At 34.5% G+C, this 16,806-nt stretch overlaps 1 protein-coding gene across 1 annotated transcript; it reads left to right on the top strand.

Annotated features, from left to right (window-relative positions):
* The first annotated feature begins 127 nt into the window (after window positions 1–127).
* Window positions 128–16,069, top strand: LOC121429986 (ribonuclease H2 subunit B-like). Its single transcript, XM_041627255.1, has 10 exons — window positions 128–306; window positions 2,520–2,588; window positions 7,893–8,000; window positions 8,761–8,837; window positions 9,595–9,709; window positions 10,737–10,907; window positions 11,668–11,749; window positions 13,160–13,223; window positions 14,057–14,146; window positions 14,784–16,069. The coding sequence occupies exons 1-10, from the start codon at window positions 228–230 to the stop codon at window positions 14,880–14,882; spliced, it is 954 nt and encodes a 317-aa protein (XP_041483189.1). The 5' UTR covers window positions 128–227; the 3' UTR covers window positions 14,883–16,069.
* The last annotated feature ends 737 nt before the right edge of the window (window positions 16,070–16,806 follow it).

Genomic DNA, 16,806 nt, shown 5'->3' with positions numbered 1-16,806 from the left:
ATCATGTGATTTTTATTTTTAACAGCTCTCGTAACTTTGGAATTTCAACAATGATTTATGACATGACTAAAACTTTTATTTGAACTCCAGTCATTAACCTGGAAATGAGGTTCAACGAAAAGTTAGAAACGGCGCGCCACATTTGCGGCCGACCCGCGAACGACGAGTTGAAAAAAAGTTTGTTTATTTGCAGAAACAAATCTCAGTCAAGGTTAGATTGATAAATCATGGCACCAAAGTCAAAGAAACTGAAAGGAAAGGGGAGTACCAAATGTGATGGGGATCAGTGGGTGTGTATTACTCCAGGTAAGAGTGGAAAGTTCAACTTTGTCATAATCAGATAATTTCATGATTGATAGTCCCATATGCTTGTAATTGTGTCATGACACTGACTAAAAGAGTTTCTGAATGATCCTGACGACGCTGAAGTGAAGCCGATGATGACGAAGACGAAAGGAGAGAAGAGAAGAAAAAGAAGGAGAAAGGGGAGGAGAAGAGAGTAAAACATTGCCATTGACAGACTAGGAGGTGGTCATGGTGGAGAGTCATGCATATTAAAAGAAAACATTGTCAGATCTAGTCTGAGTGTCAGAGTCTGACTGTCTGTTTTATTTTTATTAAGGGAGGATTAATTTAGGAATTCTAAAAAATTAATAGTATTAGGTTAGGCCTAGATATAAGTGGTAACTTGTTAGACTAACTTAGTGAGTAGGTGAAGCTTGGTGCAGAAGAAAGTGAGGTCGGATGGGGGAGAGGAAGATGGAGAAAAGAAGACTCCAATTCGGGAAATATCTCCCACTATTGGAGACTGGGTCTACAAAAGGAAGTACATTGAAGAATCTGTCTTAGTGCAGAACATGTTACGCATCAGAAAATAATTTTATGCGCTTAAAACTTTGCGAGATCTTTCCAAATGGAACTCGAATATAAAAAATTGTCAAAAATGCATTTATAAAGTCTCTATCATGTCTATATTATAGCTCATCAGTGATTTTGTTGTTTTTTCAAAGTTCTCATAGAATACACACGTTCAGTAATGCGATGCCATTTCAAGTGATCAAAATATTTCACATGCGAAGAGGGGTCCAATGAGAAGCTGATATCGTAAAAAAATAAAACTGACTTCGTCAAAATTTTTGCATGTTTATATTTTGTAGGTATTTTTTTATTTATCGTAAAAGTTTAGTGAATTTTATAAGAATAATGTATTTGATATGATTGAATTCATGAAAAGTGTCTGGTACTGTAAAAGTGGAAATATTCGCGGTGTGGAAATTTTCGCGCATTTCGCGGCAAGATCGGCGAGCGCGAATTTAAAAACACGCGAATTTATGAGCGTCAAGTTTCGAAACGCGGTTCAATTGCGCTTGCGTGTATCGTTATGGCAAAGAGATTGCATAATCTGGTCTAAAGAGGGCGGCATTTACGCAAGCAAGCTTGAGCTCCAATATTGTGTGCATCGCGAGAATTTCTAAAAAGCAATGCGATCATTTTTTTAACAGTCGCAGATCGGTATTTAATTATGATTTTGGTTGCAATATAAATTGCTTTTGCTGTTTGATTGGTGAGTGTTTAGATCTGTTTAGTTTTTAAGACGTTGGGTCGATCGCCTGTGTTTGTTGATTGATCCCATGCACTTTGAATAGCCGTAATCCCCCCGATCCTTACCCGGTGCTCGGCCGTCCGTACAAGGCCAGCAGCTAGCATCGCCTCCTTTTGCCTTTCCCAATGTCCGCCCCTCGAAGAAAAGTTGCGCTAAATGTCACAAAAGCTCATAATTAGATCAAAACAATGCTGAATTATGCCGCCCTAGAGCTAAAATTATGATCAGAAAATACAATTTCGTTGCTGATATTTTAATTAAAACCATTCAAAGATGGCAAGAAGGAAGTTACTTTGTGACTATGGAGTGTGCAGCGCGAATTTAAAAACCCGCGAATATGTTGTGAAGCCGCCAAGCGCGAAAAATTAATCCCGCGAAAATAACAGCGTTTACAGTAATACAATCCTCTACCATACATGTATCAATCAATCTGATAGGATTATTTAAGTCTGGGAGAAACATTCAACGTCACCATCTAAAAGACCCAACCAGAGCTCAAATCTCTGTCAATTTGTAATAGATTACAGACACGTGCATCAAAGTGGTCAGTTATCTTCTTTTTTTTTAATGTAGTCTTGCCGTTAAGCCAAGATCTTCGGTCTGTAGCATAAAAGTTTTTCCATGAAAAACTCTGGCAAACAAAATTACACCATTGACACTTAACACATTGAAAAACTTTCAATATGCAACAGGCCCCCGTTTTCTGTTTTGACTTTTGTGTAGTTTTATGTCTAATTGGAAATGCCAAGATTTTCAATATGACATCTGGATAAGATGACATCCCTTTGTTTCTGTTTCATTTATATACATGTATTTATTTTTAAATAATCAAATTGCTGTTGTAGACTACTGAAAAACCTCTCACACAAACTAATGATTTTTTTTTGTGCTTTACCTTCTCTTTCCATTCTTTCAGAATCTTCACTTGATAGTATTGATGGTTGCCCAGATCCAACTTTTGTAAAGCTGAGGCACCCTAAGACAGGTATAAAAATTAAATTGTATATATTGAATACCTTTTTATTAGGTGGTCTGTCTATGACAGATCACCTATTGATTTCGTCAGAATTTTCTTTATTTCTTTATTCTTGGCACCTATGTTTGTCGCCAACTTTTCTCGAAATTGGCTGAATCAATTTTGCTGATTTTTTTGTCATATATAGAATCTATCATAGAGACGGCAAAATAAGCTTTTCAAGGTCATATGGTCATGATGACGTCATCTACGCGCCATTTTGTAAAATTCTTCATTTGATCATATCTTCATTATCATTTATCAAAAATTAACAATATTTACATGACATTAACTTCATGTCAAGGGTCAACTGTCAATGTCATCAAAGGTCATGTAGAGGTCATGACGCGCGCGTCAAAGGTAAAAAAATCGTCCAAATAACCTATAAAATTTTTTGGGTACGTTTCAGGTCATTTTAAGCATTTCAAAAATTTGCGCGCGCGCATCCGCGCGTTACACCTTAACGCAACGCAGAAAAACCGTTTCTTTTAATATCATTGCATTGCTAATAAAATTCTGAGCAATTTGATACCTTGATCAACCTTCTACAACCATTAATATAGAAATTAACACCCATTCAAGTTTGCAGCACGTGTGCGCGCGAGCTCTCACTATAGGCCATATATGGGCAAAAACATGCCTATTGTAAATTCACTGTAGCTCTTTAAAAAGTCCGTTGACCCCCAACTTTTTTTTCATATATCAATAGAGTATGAGTTGTAGATTTGATTTCATGTCACCATTGTCCCTAAATTATATCGTGACGTCATCAAAATGGCGCCCAAACTAAAAATTTCATTTTTTCAAAAATGACGTCATCAAATTTATGCAAATTTGGCTGTAACTTCTCGAATATAGATCATTTTTCGCCCAGATTTCAATATGTTGTAGTTTATAATGTACTCTTTCTCCTCAGTTAACATGAATCTTCGTTTTGAGAAACGCATCATTGCGTAAAACAGCGATGAAAAGAGGCCTGTCATTTTTCCTCATTTTGCGTGTAATCTCTATGGGACATGATTTTTTCTCAAAACTAGATTCAACATTCCTCTATTTCGTGAGCCATATCTCCATTTTTTCTGGTCAGTTTTCTTTAAGCTTTTAGTATGTTGTAGCTGAGATTCTGAGCTTTCGGAAGTGTGCCCTTCATTTTTTTATCAGATGCCGGGATCATGCCCGTATTTCACTTGCAAAATTGGACTTGTAATTCTCAAAATTGCTTACGTGTAATCTCTATGGGGAATATCGTGGCTCAATGGATAACGCATTTGACTTGCTTTCTCGAGGGCGGAGGTTCGAGTCCTGGGGTGAACAAGATGATTTTTTTTCCATTTTTTTTTTCTTTTTGCCACCTCTTACATGATCCTTTATGATAATTAAAAGGCATAAAAGTTTAAATTTAGCAAGATAAAACAGATTATAATTGCTTTTTTCATATCACATGTATTTTGCGTGTAATCTCTATGGGACATGACTTTTTCTCAAAACTAGATTCGACATTCCTCTATTTCGTGAGCCATATCTCCATTGTTTCTTGTCAGTTTTGCCTGAGCTTTTAATATGTTATAGCTGAGATTCTGGGCTTTCGGTATTGTGCCCTCCACTTTTTGATCAGATGCCGGGATCATGCCCGTTTTTCACTTGCAATATTGGAATTGTAATTCTCAAAATTGCTTACGTGTAAAGTCTATGGGAAATATTCTAGCTCAATCGGTTAGGCGTCAGACTTGCATCTCATTCAATCATGCGGGCAGGGGTTTGAGTCCGCGGGTGAACATGATTTTTTTTTAATATCTTGCGCACGATCAATTATAACAATTCTAATAAATAATAGCTAAAATATTGCAAAATAAAACAGATTATAATCACTTTTTTCATATTATATCTATCTAATCATATCCGTCCATCCGCTATCTGTTATAAATCTATGTATATTTCTTTCTATCTATCTATCAATCCATCCATCTGTCTGTCTATCTATCTACCTACATGACATATATGTCTATCTCTCTGTCAAATATATATCTACATGTTTGAATATGTCTCTCTCACTCTATCTATCCATATATATGTCTATCTGTCTATCTACCTACTTTGCATATGTATCTGTCTATCTATCTCTCTGTCTAATATAATATATCAATCTGTTTAGATATGTATATCTATCTTTCTATATATCCATCTATCTATCTGCCTGTCTATCTATCTTTCTATATGTATGTCGGTCTGTCTGGCTATCTATATATCTATCTATCTGTCTATTTCTATTATATATATCTATTTGAATATGTCTATCTTTCTATATCAATCTATCTGTCTCTATCAATCTATCTATATGTCTGTCTATCTATGTTTTATTAATATAACCACCTATCATTTATCTCTCAATCCATCACTTGATCCATCCATCTCGCCATCCATCAATATATATAGTCATGATCTATCTTCTATATATCTGTGTGAATATGTATGTCTGACGATTGTCATCACCACATTAATAATCACATTGAGCAATGGTCAAAATTTATTCTTAGGATGTCTAGAATCAAGATTATCAATCATATCTAAGTGAGTCACAGGGCGCGACAAACCCGCTTGCCCGCTTGCCCGGGGCAAGTGAAAATGACGTGCGGGCAAGCACCTCTCAAAGTCAATTGCCCGATCGGGCAAGTGGTCGTTGCGTCTTTTTTTTCTGTACCGTACCTCGTTTTTCCATAAATCATCCAAAATCCACGCTCAAACTCATGAATAAGCCTTAAAAAAAAGCGAGTATTAACGCAGTTTCAAATTCCGAAAATGCGTTATTTTTTCTGTACCACATATTTCCATACATGGTACCAGGTATGAAAAAAATCGGCAATGCAATGGCCGGGAAACAGTTGAATGTAGTATAGGGGTCCATTATGACTACCACCATGTGCAATTTCTAATGCACATTTTCCCCCTTCCGATATCACAATTCTGTGATAAAATAATTAGAATTACACAGGAAATAAATCACAGAGTCTCGCATTGGTGAGTTGTCATGTCATTCGGCTTTGCTTTTCAAAACGGCCTATTAACATCCAAAATAACTTGCCGTATTTGTGAATTATGACTTAAAATTCATTTGTTTCCCTTTTTAGGGGATGAGGTAAATATCAGACAATAAATCATCAAACAAAGCTCCATCTATTTTACAAGGCCGGCGGGAGGCTCACACACGTGCACATACTAGCTAGCCAGTCTGAGCTCTGTCTCTCTGCCAGAGCTCTGGGGGACAATTCGCTCAGTAAAGGCCTCAATGATGGTGATTTTCTTTTTCAGACAGAGTTTACATTTCGGGTATATTATTCAAAACTTCCAATAAAGTTTGATGATTTCTTCATTGTCATGTATATTTAAGTTATTAATGAATACATTCTCACCAAATTTAGACTCCCCCATAGAGAAATGCAATTTTCGTAGAAGTCTGCGTTTTCAAAGAACTTCAGGAAAAGTTAGGGTATGTGGGCCTTTATTACATGGCCGAGTACAGGTAATTACTGGAATAGGCGAAGTAGAAATTAGATATTGAATTCATTTATATCAAAGTTCAACTCACAGTCACACCCACACAAACACACGCGCACACCCACACACACACACACACACCCAAGATTCTAAGCATAGTGAAAAAAAAATACTTAAAAATCATAAGTGAACAGGTATTCCTCAAAATAGAAAAAAAAGTAGCATGTGAAAACATGTAGATAAAATTATTGACCGAATGGAACATCATAAAATGATGAAGAAAAGACTTGATGGTTTCCAACTAATTTTTTTTTTTAAATCAAGGAAATATGGAAAATAAATGACCATTTCATGGATTTAAAGATGCAAAATGTGAAATTTTAGCCACTCCACTTTTGATGATAAAATAATTTTTTCCGAGTCAATAAAGAGCTGAACATTTTTCACTGGCTTTCTTTATAGTTTCCAACTACGGTAAATGAAAGCAATTCTAAGGAAATATGTTACACAGGTAGCCATTTCATGGATTTAAAGATTTTGTTGAAGGGTTTTTTAGAACCTTAAATACCCATAAAATATCAATTTTTTTCTCCAAAATAAACGTAAAGACTCAGGCCTACGTTGCTGAAAATATCCTTTTCAATGTGTGTTCTTTTATACTGGACATGATTCTCAATTGTTATTTTGTATACCTTAATAAAAATAAGAGTAGTGCCGTCATAATGAAAAAATTATTTAAAAAATTGGGCAAGCAGTTTTTTCTATCGGGCAAGCAAATTTTTTCATCACTTGCCCAACAGGGCAAGTGACGAAAAAAAATTTTGTAGAGGCCTGAGTCATTTTATACATTAGCCGACTCTGAATGAAAAATCATGACAGACCACCTAATTCGTCCGCATGACGAATTAAATTCTAGTTTTATTATGTATTTTTTTCTTTCCTAAAGCATGTTTTCATTGACAAGTTCCTGTGATGAAGCAGAAATCCTGCAATTTCATTGGTCAACAGCAAATTTGTCATGAATTTCTGTGATTTTGTATTGTTGCAGACTTTTACATCAAGCATTTTTTTTAATCGCAAAAATAAACAAGGAAATTCTGAATATATAAGGGAAAATACTTCAAGCAATTTTATGTTATAGTGAAATGGTCATCATTATGCACCATTAGGTTGATATACATACCACTGCCTTTATATTTAGCATCTGTTGCTACACCATATATTATGCCTGTTCGTCGAACTGTTAAATACTTCCATTCAAGCAGAGAGATCCATTTATTTTCATATGATATTTTTCATTATTCTTGCTTGTTTGTATCAGTCTTGGTAGTTTTCTCCCAGAATAATTAGTCTGATTGGTTAACATTAAAGATAAACAATTTTTATTTATGTTGTCTCAATATTTAAAGTAAAGGGTCTGTATTAATCATACTTAGATTTTTGGTAGATCCTTATTCACTGTTGTATTATCTGTCTGGCAGTATACAGTTAGTCATAAGTAACCACCTCTCTAATGCAGCCACCTGCCTTTTTAGCGACTACTAAACAAATTCTCTTTGAGGCGAATCTTGTGTTTAAGAACCTGTCTATAGCAGTCAATTGCATATGTGTTTCCCTCGGATGGTTGCCATAGACAGCCTACTAGTACTTGCAAATATTGATATTATATGGTTGTGAATGTTTTAAAATCAAATAAGATCTTTAAGAATAGCCTTGGCAAGCAATTCTAGGCATTCACAGCACCGATTATAAAATGGTGGCTTATATTATTTCCACCTGCAGAGAATGGAGCCATGTTTCTATTCAGCAGTGACGGAACGGGTGTTTATGAGGTGATGAGATTCAAACGAGACTTTGGATCATGGTTCATTAATGATTCAATCCAACAAGGTGAAGTATTTCAAGAATGATGATTTCAATCCTCAGTGTAATGATTACAGGTGTTAACTTGAGAGCCTCAAGCCCAGGGGCCGGTTTCATAAAAGAAATTAATTTGCAATAATAGTTTATAGCTACTGATTCAATCTATCAATTTGATTGGCTGAAAATAAACCTATTAAATGATGCATTTATTATTATGACAAATCTCTATAAAACGGGACCCAGGAACCTATAACATAAACCTTAGCAATTGATTCTATAGTTGAATTGTATAATTGATTCCACATTGATTATTAATGCAATTAAACAAAAGTCATCCTTGAGATCAATCACTAAGCTTTTTGTATTGGGTCTAGTGCCCAGTTGCAGAAAGAGTTGCATTTAAATACAACTGAAAAATCAATCACATATCCCAAATACAGCATTGCAATTGGTTGGAAATCAAGCTGCATTTGATTTTTTTAAGTTATGTTTGATTGCAACTCTATTTGCTCAGGATGCTGACATAAATTGCAAAACATGCAAGTACTAGTTTTTATGATTGGAAGGATAAGATATATGAGATATATAAAACCTTTCACTTTTCAAATTTAGTTCAAGATTTAATGATGTTTTATAGTTTTTAAGCTCACCCCTTACAAGTGACTTATCTTTCAAGTACTCATTTAATTTTCTGTTTCCAATACAGGTACTTATTGCAGTGTACACTAGAAAATGTGCTAATTTTCGAGCTTATTATTTCAATTTTGTTTTTCACCTTTTTTGACAGATGGATCATTAGAAGTCATAACTCCTGTTGACCCGGTATTTCTAGCTCTGCCATACTTGGTGAAATCAAATCAAGAGGTTTGTCATTTTTCATCTTAGACCTATTTTTAGTCTCTCATTTTGTTAAAAAATCATTCCCAATATCAGATGCGGATAGACATTTGGGGTAGGAAAATCTTTGAAGACTCTTTTTTCATGTCAAATTTTGTGTGGATGCCTGCAGATGGAATTATTGGTTCTCAAGGCTTAAACGTTAAAAATATCCTTTTCATATCACTTTTTTGACAGTTTGAAAATCAGCGCCTTGTGATCAGTTAGATGTGATATTGCAATATTTAGTGTCAGAAGTCTGACCAGTTCAAACCTGCTTTGTTATAACAAAGACATTTAAAATTAGATACAAGACTGGAGTTATGTAACAGCACCACCTTAAGTCCTCAACTACTCAAACCTGGCCAGGTTTCTAACCATGTTGCAACATTCTGAGCAATGTCGGCCCTCTCAAATGATTACATGCTAATTCACTACTCAGTACTTTTGTAACAATATTTTTGTTGTCAAGTAGAAAAACAAGTACATTCCTCTCAAGAACTATTTAGCTTCTCTATGCAAATCAAGTTTAAGCTAATTCATTCTCTTTCTTTGTAATGATTTTCTCAAAAGGTGTATTTTAAGACAAGCAATTTATTTATAACACACAGTCAATGAGAAACCATAAATAGTGTTGGCCAGTTTGCTCCCGCTTTAAATGAAATGTATCGGGCCAAGAGATGTTAGTTTTGTTTGTTTATAGTTGCTTACAAAATTTGTGACCATTTCTTTCCTTGTTCTCCAGAGGAATAAATTCATGACCTTAGACCAGATTGTTCTTGATGACGATTACCCACAATGCATTAAGTTGCTGCATTGCTCTGGCATGTCTGACATAGAAAGAGTAGCGGAGGTCAAAGGTTAGTGTGACTTCAAGTTTTATTCCAAGCCAATGGAAGTTTTGTTTGTTTTTTCTTTAAAAGGAGAAACAAAGAAAACTGTTGGCGAAATCTTATCGAACTAGAACCAACAGAGAGTTACTTGTAATAATTCTAGCTACTAGAATTTCAGTTTAGATACATTCACGTAATTACTTTATTGTGATGTTGGGGAGAAACAAATACTCTGTTTGCTCCAGAACTTAACATTACCTAAATGTCTTTTTAGTCATATTTTTGTGTTAGGGGGGTTATTATGAAAATATTGGTGTACTATCTACAGTATATCACATGGTTAATTCCAGACTTCATACCAATCTATTGATCTGGTTTATATTTTTATAGGACTTACATTTTATTCTATTTGTCTTGCTTTTTACAATTTTTTTATATACATATTTTTTTATAAACATATTTTTCTTGTTTTAAATATGATGATATTTTAAGTGTTTTAATACCCGCAACTTTGCTGATTTAATTTTGATGATGATGGTATTACAATGTTATAATTTCAATCAGTTTTAATCTTTTTTGAGATTGTCCAAAATCATTTTTACTGGCTTTATTTTTTATTATCAGTCTAGTACTAATATTGTGATATATTGTAATCTTTTAATAATATACATGTACATTTTTACTTTGTAAATATGATAATATGAGTCTTTGGACTTTTGTCATGTACCATTTTCACAATAAAACCAGAATTGAATTAAATTGAATTGAATTACTTGAAGCTATCATCACCGTCATCGTCACCATCATCATCACTGTCATTGTAATCACTGTCACCATCATTATCATCAAAGGCAATGGACTAAGAAGACTTAACCATACAAAAAATCACCCAAACTAAATCACGTCACTATGGCTTCGTGTAGAAATAGCTGGAATCAAACACAACTCTATAAGTCAAATTCAACTTGAATTTGGGCCATTCAAGCACACATTTTTAGGACATGTATATGATTTATTGTTGAGTTTAAACATAACTTCTGTCATTTCTGATCAGGGAGTGGTGATGTGAGAGCCTTCCGATACGACAAATCAAAGACATTGGATTGGTTGAGGGACAAAGTGCAGCAGACAGCAGCACGCCTAGGACAGACAGATATACACGTCACCAGCGGAGCACAGTCAACAACGTTTGTACGGAGCAGCAAAGAGCAAGGCGCAACAGGAGGTGAGTCAAGAGATGCCACGGTCCCATCTTACAAAGAGTTACGATTTAATCCGATCAACCACAACTATGGAAAGCCAGCAACGCCAACATCTAAAATGCATGTTTATTTATTCAAAATGTTTTGTAGATGATGATGTATAGTCATAGATTCATCTTTGTCTTGACAAATCAGTTTGCTCCTCTATGTTTACGAAGGACATTGCGCAAATTTCCTGTAGCAAAAATGATGACAATGATGGATTTTCATATAGTTGTAGTTGATCGGATCAATCGTAACTCTTTATAAGGCAGGACCCAGATTTTAAAGCCAATTCAAATCAACAGCCTTGAACGGTGCCATCTCAAGTCTTCAAATACTAATATCTAGCCAGGTTAGATTCCTAACCCATAACGCAACATTTCTGAGCAGTTTAATCTTAAGACATAGGCCCAAATAAATGGTAGCAAAATGATATACTGCTCAATACGTTTATACCGCAACAACTAGGTTACTGAGTATCAAAATCAGGTACATTTCCTCCCAAAACAGATAAGTTTCTCGTTACCAATAAATTTGGAGGCGAATTTATTCTCTGTATTATTGATATATTATCTCAAAACATATATCTGAAGAATAGTTATTTATACGTGTAACACTTACTGAGATTCATCCCACAGACCAGCTTTAAAGTGTATTTTAGGTTCATATGCTGTGCTAATGTGAACACTTTCCTAACACCAAACTTTAAGTCACCCAGAGTCATTTCTATTTTCTTTACAGAGGATTACCAGAGATATGCTGCAGGCCTAGTCTCTGATTACCTTTCTCCAGACCTGAGTAAACAAATGTTTGATCACATAGGGTAAGCATCTCCTTTCTATGCCCTTCTCTTAGTTTTCCAATTTAAATCAACCTATAAAAAGGGGGACTAGAAATTATCATAACGTCCTCTGGTAAAAGCTTAAATGACATTTTGGGCTTTATTTTGTTTGTTTGTTCGTTTATATAGATATATGAGGTATACACAGTGCGTCCCACAAAAAACGAAACCGAGATTTATCAATGATTTACCATAACTTAATCACAAACACAATAGACAAATGACCTACCATTGTAAAGCTTAGAATCTCCTCTTTCATTTAAAATTACTTACATTATTTCTAATTCACGGATGAGTGAGCAAAAACAATTTGAAGAGGGGATACCAAAAAGTCACTTGGCGGGCTGTATCTGGGTTTCAAAAAGAAAATTACATTTTTTAAAAGTTCAATATCTGCTCTTTAATTTGATACCTCAATCACAGAAAATGGTCAATAAATAACAAAGTTCTGACTATTTGAAATAAGCCTCGAATTTCAATAATTTCATAAAATTAAGAGGTTTTACAGGCTAGTGTTCAAACTCACTCGGCACTCCGTTTTGTTGACGATCAGCCATGCTTCTGTGGGAAACCGTTAAAACACGTTTATTTAATGAAATTATGGAAATACAAGCATTATTTTGAGGGAACATAACTTTTTTACCTCTTGTCTATTTTCTGTGATTAAGGTATCAAATAAAAGAGCAGATATTGAACTTTTTAGTCATGTGATTTTCTTTTTGAAATTCAGATACCCCCCGCCAAATGAGGTTTTGGTATCCTTTCTTCAAATTGTTTTTCCTCACTAATGCGTGAATGAGGAATAATATAAGTAATATCAGATGAAAGGAGATTCTAAGCTTTAAATTGGTAGGTCATTTGTCTATTTTATTTATGATCAAGTTATGATAAATCATCGCTATATCTCGGTTTCGTTTTTTCTGGGACACACTGTATATATTTAGTATTGCCTTAGCAGGAATTTTTATTGAAATAAAGATTAACTTGTTTTTATGCCTCCCATCCAACGTAGATGATTGCCCTTCTTGTTCTCAATCTCACAATAAGTAAAGAACTTCTGATGGATCGATTTCAAATTTGGTCCAAGAGTATATCGTGATCTGATTATTTCAGAAGTTATCAAGGTCAAAGCAGTTATCATCTACTTTGAAATATCTTGTTTATGTAATAATTCAATAACCCTTTGTGGGATCAACTTAACTGGTTCATATAGACATATGTGAGTGAGGATGATATTATTTGGGGGCTCATAAGGTCAAAGGTCACAGAGGTCATTATTTGACAATTTTAGAAGTTGTGTACGTAATATAGTTTTGGTCTGGCAATGGCAGAGGCGTAGATTTGGCTGTTGGAGAGAATCCACCTATTTTGTTTTATTCTTTTCTTTTTCAGAATTAAAGAGGTATCTGAGAAAGTAGCCAAGGTGATTGAGAATGGGGCAGAACCTCCTATGAAGGTAAGAAAATTCACCAGGCAACCTGTCCATCAAAGGCAGCTTACTATGGTGTAACTGTAGAATATGTTTGTTTTTAGGGCAATTTGACTTTTCAAGAGGGCAGTTTTTATATTAAAGGGTATAATACATTATATATGCAGGGCCATTGAAAGGGACATTGATGCCAATCAATTTTTCATCCAAGGTCTTTGCCATCAACAGAGCTGCCAGCCATTATGTTTTTGCAATCAAATTTTGGCACTATGTTTCTCTTCATTAGGTACAATTTTTATTTTAAAAATTTAAGAAAATATTTATATCTGTTAATAGAAAATTGTGTCCTAGTCTTTATGATGCCTCTATTTCTTGAAACTTAACTCAAGGTTAGGTGATTGGATGAATGTAATTTCAGGTATCTAGACCAAAGGTCATTTGTATGTCAATATTTCAAAACAGTTTTGAGGATCACTGAACAATCAATTTAACGAAAGCTTTCTACAAATTAAATGGGAGCCTATTTTGAAGGTGGAAAAAAATGAAAGACGTTTTCATGGAATCGATGTGGGATGTTGCAGCAAAATAGGCTTGGATCTGCTCTGAAGCATATGGACTAACTTTGATTTTACAAGCCTTCTCTAAATCAACGTAGGATCTGAAAAAAATTCCAGCTTTAGATAGTATGATTATATTTGTAAGTACTAAAATATTGCAAAATGGAATTGATTTTCATTAAATCCTTTGTGTATTTTCTGTGGCATTGTTTGCATTTGGGGTCAAAAGATATAAGTGTTTCTAAAACAATATGTATCCTTCATAACTTTTTTCTCTCTCTCTCTGTCCATGTTTGATGACAGAAAGCAAGAATATCCTCAGATGCCAAAACAGAACCAGAGGAAGACTATTCCAAGGCATTTACAGGATCAAATGATACAAAGAAAGAAAAGGTAGGATTGGTTAACACCTGTTCATAATTTCTGGATTTTGGGCCCCGTCGTTGAAAAATTTGCATTTGTATGCAACTATAAATATCAAGCACAAGTCCATGATAAGTGCTTTTGATTGGCTATAAATCAAGTTGAGCACATTTTCATTTGTTGAGTTCAATTGCAACTCTTTCTGCAACAGGCCAAATGAATGCAAATAACTACCAAATTTTATTTTTTTTTCTTTCAGTCCATTAAACTGAATTATTTTACAATTTTAGTACCTGTGATCCAAGCCAAAATATGTATTTGGGATATATCTGGGAATTTGTTTGTGATTAAAATGAATGAACAAAACGTTGAAGTCCATCTGGAGGTGTCGACTGTTGTGGCTCAGTTGATAATTCTCTTGGCTTTGAACCAGAAAGTTTTGGGTCCAAATCTCACCACAGCACTCACTTTCTTTGGCAAGACGTTTATCTACATTTGCCACTCTCCACCCAGTTGTAGGAAATAGATACCTGGTATGAAGGAATTTCTTGAACGTTCGAGCACCCAATCAGGGTAGCACTTAAGCCAGGGTAACAAAACATTATATTGCATATGTTTATGAACCAGACCCTGTATTTTGTTGTTTTTTCTATGTTTTTCATTACAGAATGGGAAGATGACTGCGGCACAGAAGGCATTGAGTAAAGTGGACAAGAAAGGAATGAAGAGCATCTCAAGTTTCTTCTCCCCAAAACCCAAGAAATGATATCATATCGACAATCTATAAGCAATTATGTAATAAAACTTGTGTTATTTTGATTGCCTAAAGTTAGCCTTCTGTATGGTCTGGGACTCTGAGGGTAGATTTTATGGTATGAACATAATCCACACCCATATATTGATTTTCAGTATTAAGTACTGAAAAGTGAGAAGAATACTGATAGTTTCATGTAAAATGCTGATTTCTAAAGTTTCAGTTGTATGTGTGGTCCTATGGTATTTTTTTAAAATACTGATTTCCTCGTAGAAATACTGATTTTCGGCTTCAAAAGTACTGAAATGTTCCTTTTCAGGTTGGCAGCTCTGCATATCTACTTGAGTCAACAAGGGATTTTCTGAATCTCAGATGGACTTATTCTTAGATGATGGAACACCATCATGACTAACCCAATTTGTCAACTGGTAGATGGTCTAATCATCAGATGATCTAACTTCACAATGGCTTGATCCAACCATCACATGCTCTAATACTTGCTTGGTCTAATTGTCATTTCGTCCAGTGTCCAGCTGGTCTAACTTCCATGTCTGTACTTTGTATTTTGCACTTAGAAATGCAAATATTGTTCACAAACAGTTCATATAATCATATACATTATGGGGTGTTAGACCAAGCGGATATTCAACGAAATGGATATTGCTTAAAGAGAAATTACATGAAATGCTAAATGGAACTTAAACCAATTCTTATAGTAAATTGACTAGTTGTTGATGAACTATGATAAGCTTTGTGGGATGGCATCGACCAGGAGTAGACAAAGTGATTGTAGAACAAGTGGCATTTTATCCAAGCACAAGGGTAAAAATCTATGTCTTTTCCCGGGCTACTTTTTTTTTTTTAGCTTACCAGCCCTATTTTTCTACATTGCAATACAGTTTATAGAAGACCCCTTGGAAATTTTAGGGGCTCTTTATTAGTTTTCTTTGTTTGTGTAGGGGATTTTAGGGGCAAATTTGCCCCGAGTTCCCATGTATTTCCCCCCTGCTGAGCATGTACCTGCCACAGTCCCTATGTATTGAGATACTGAGCAAGATTTCATTATAACATATTTTCAATACACCCAAGCATGAGTTATCTCAGGCATTTAGTGGAGATAGTCTCAATTCAGCAACAACAGCCAAAAAAAAAGAAGAATTGTCAATATTTTCTATATTGTGTCTTTGGTTTTGAAATGTTATCATTTGTCCATATTCTTTACATTAGTTGAAAATTATAGCAGTCTCGCTATTCGATTTCCTTTAGTAGAGTGATATTGTGAAACATATCTATAAGGAAATACAAAACTATGGTATATTAAACTGGTCATTATTCAGTACTAACAATTACTTATTATTAGACCTGAGAACTGTAAACTATATCTACTGATATGTATACATATATTAAAGCCAGATTACTAAGACTTACAGAAATTTCAGTTGATTGATGAAGTAGGTGTTTATTTTATAGATACTATTCATCAACCATTCTCAGTAATAACATGGGTTGTAACTGAAAATCTTTACCACTGTTTCAAGATCAGCTTCCAATCTTGATGGCTTTTGTTTTCCTGAAGTTTCTGATGCTCTGAAGGTTTGTTATTCTGAAACGCCCAAATTGCACATACCAAGATATTTGTTAGTACTACAATGTAAAAGGGTGTTTTTTATCCATAAACATAATGAATTTGTGATTTTGAAGGTTTGCTAATCCCCAAATGAAAGGTTCTTAATCCAAAAAAGATTGATAGTTGGAAAATCAAATAATGTCTGTTTGTATGAAATAAGTGATAAATTATTTGAACGCTACTTTTGTTACTATCAAAATCTTGGAATAACAATTCGGAATAATGAACCTTCAGATGTCGGACTAATGAATCATTGAACTTGAAGTATCAAAATATCTGAACCTTTGGAATAGCAAATATTTCAGATTT

The sequence above is a fragment of the Lytechinus variegatus genome, chromosome 16, assembly GCF_018143015.1.
Source record: "Lytechinus variegatus isolate NC3 chromosome 16, Lvar_3.0, whole genome shotgun sequence".
NCBI lineage: Eukaryota > Metazoa > Echinodermata > Echinoidea > Temnopleuroida > Toxopneustidae > Lytechinus > Lytechinus variegatus.
Note: the sequence above shows the minus strand (reverse complement) of the source record. Positions and strands in the feature narration are given on the sequence as shown.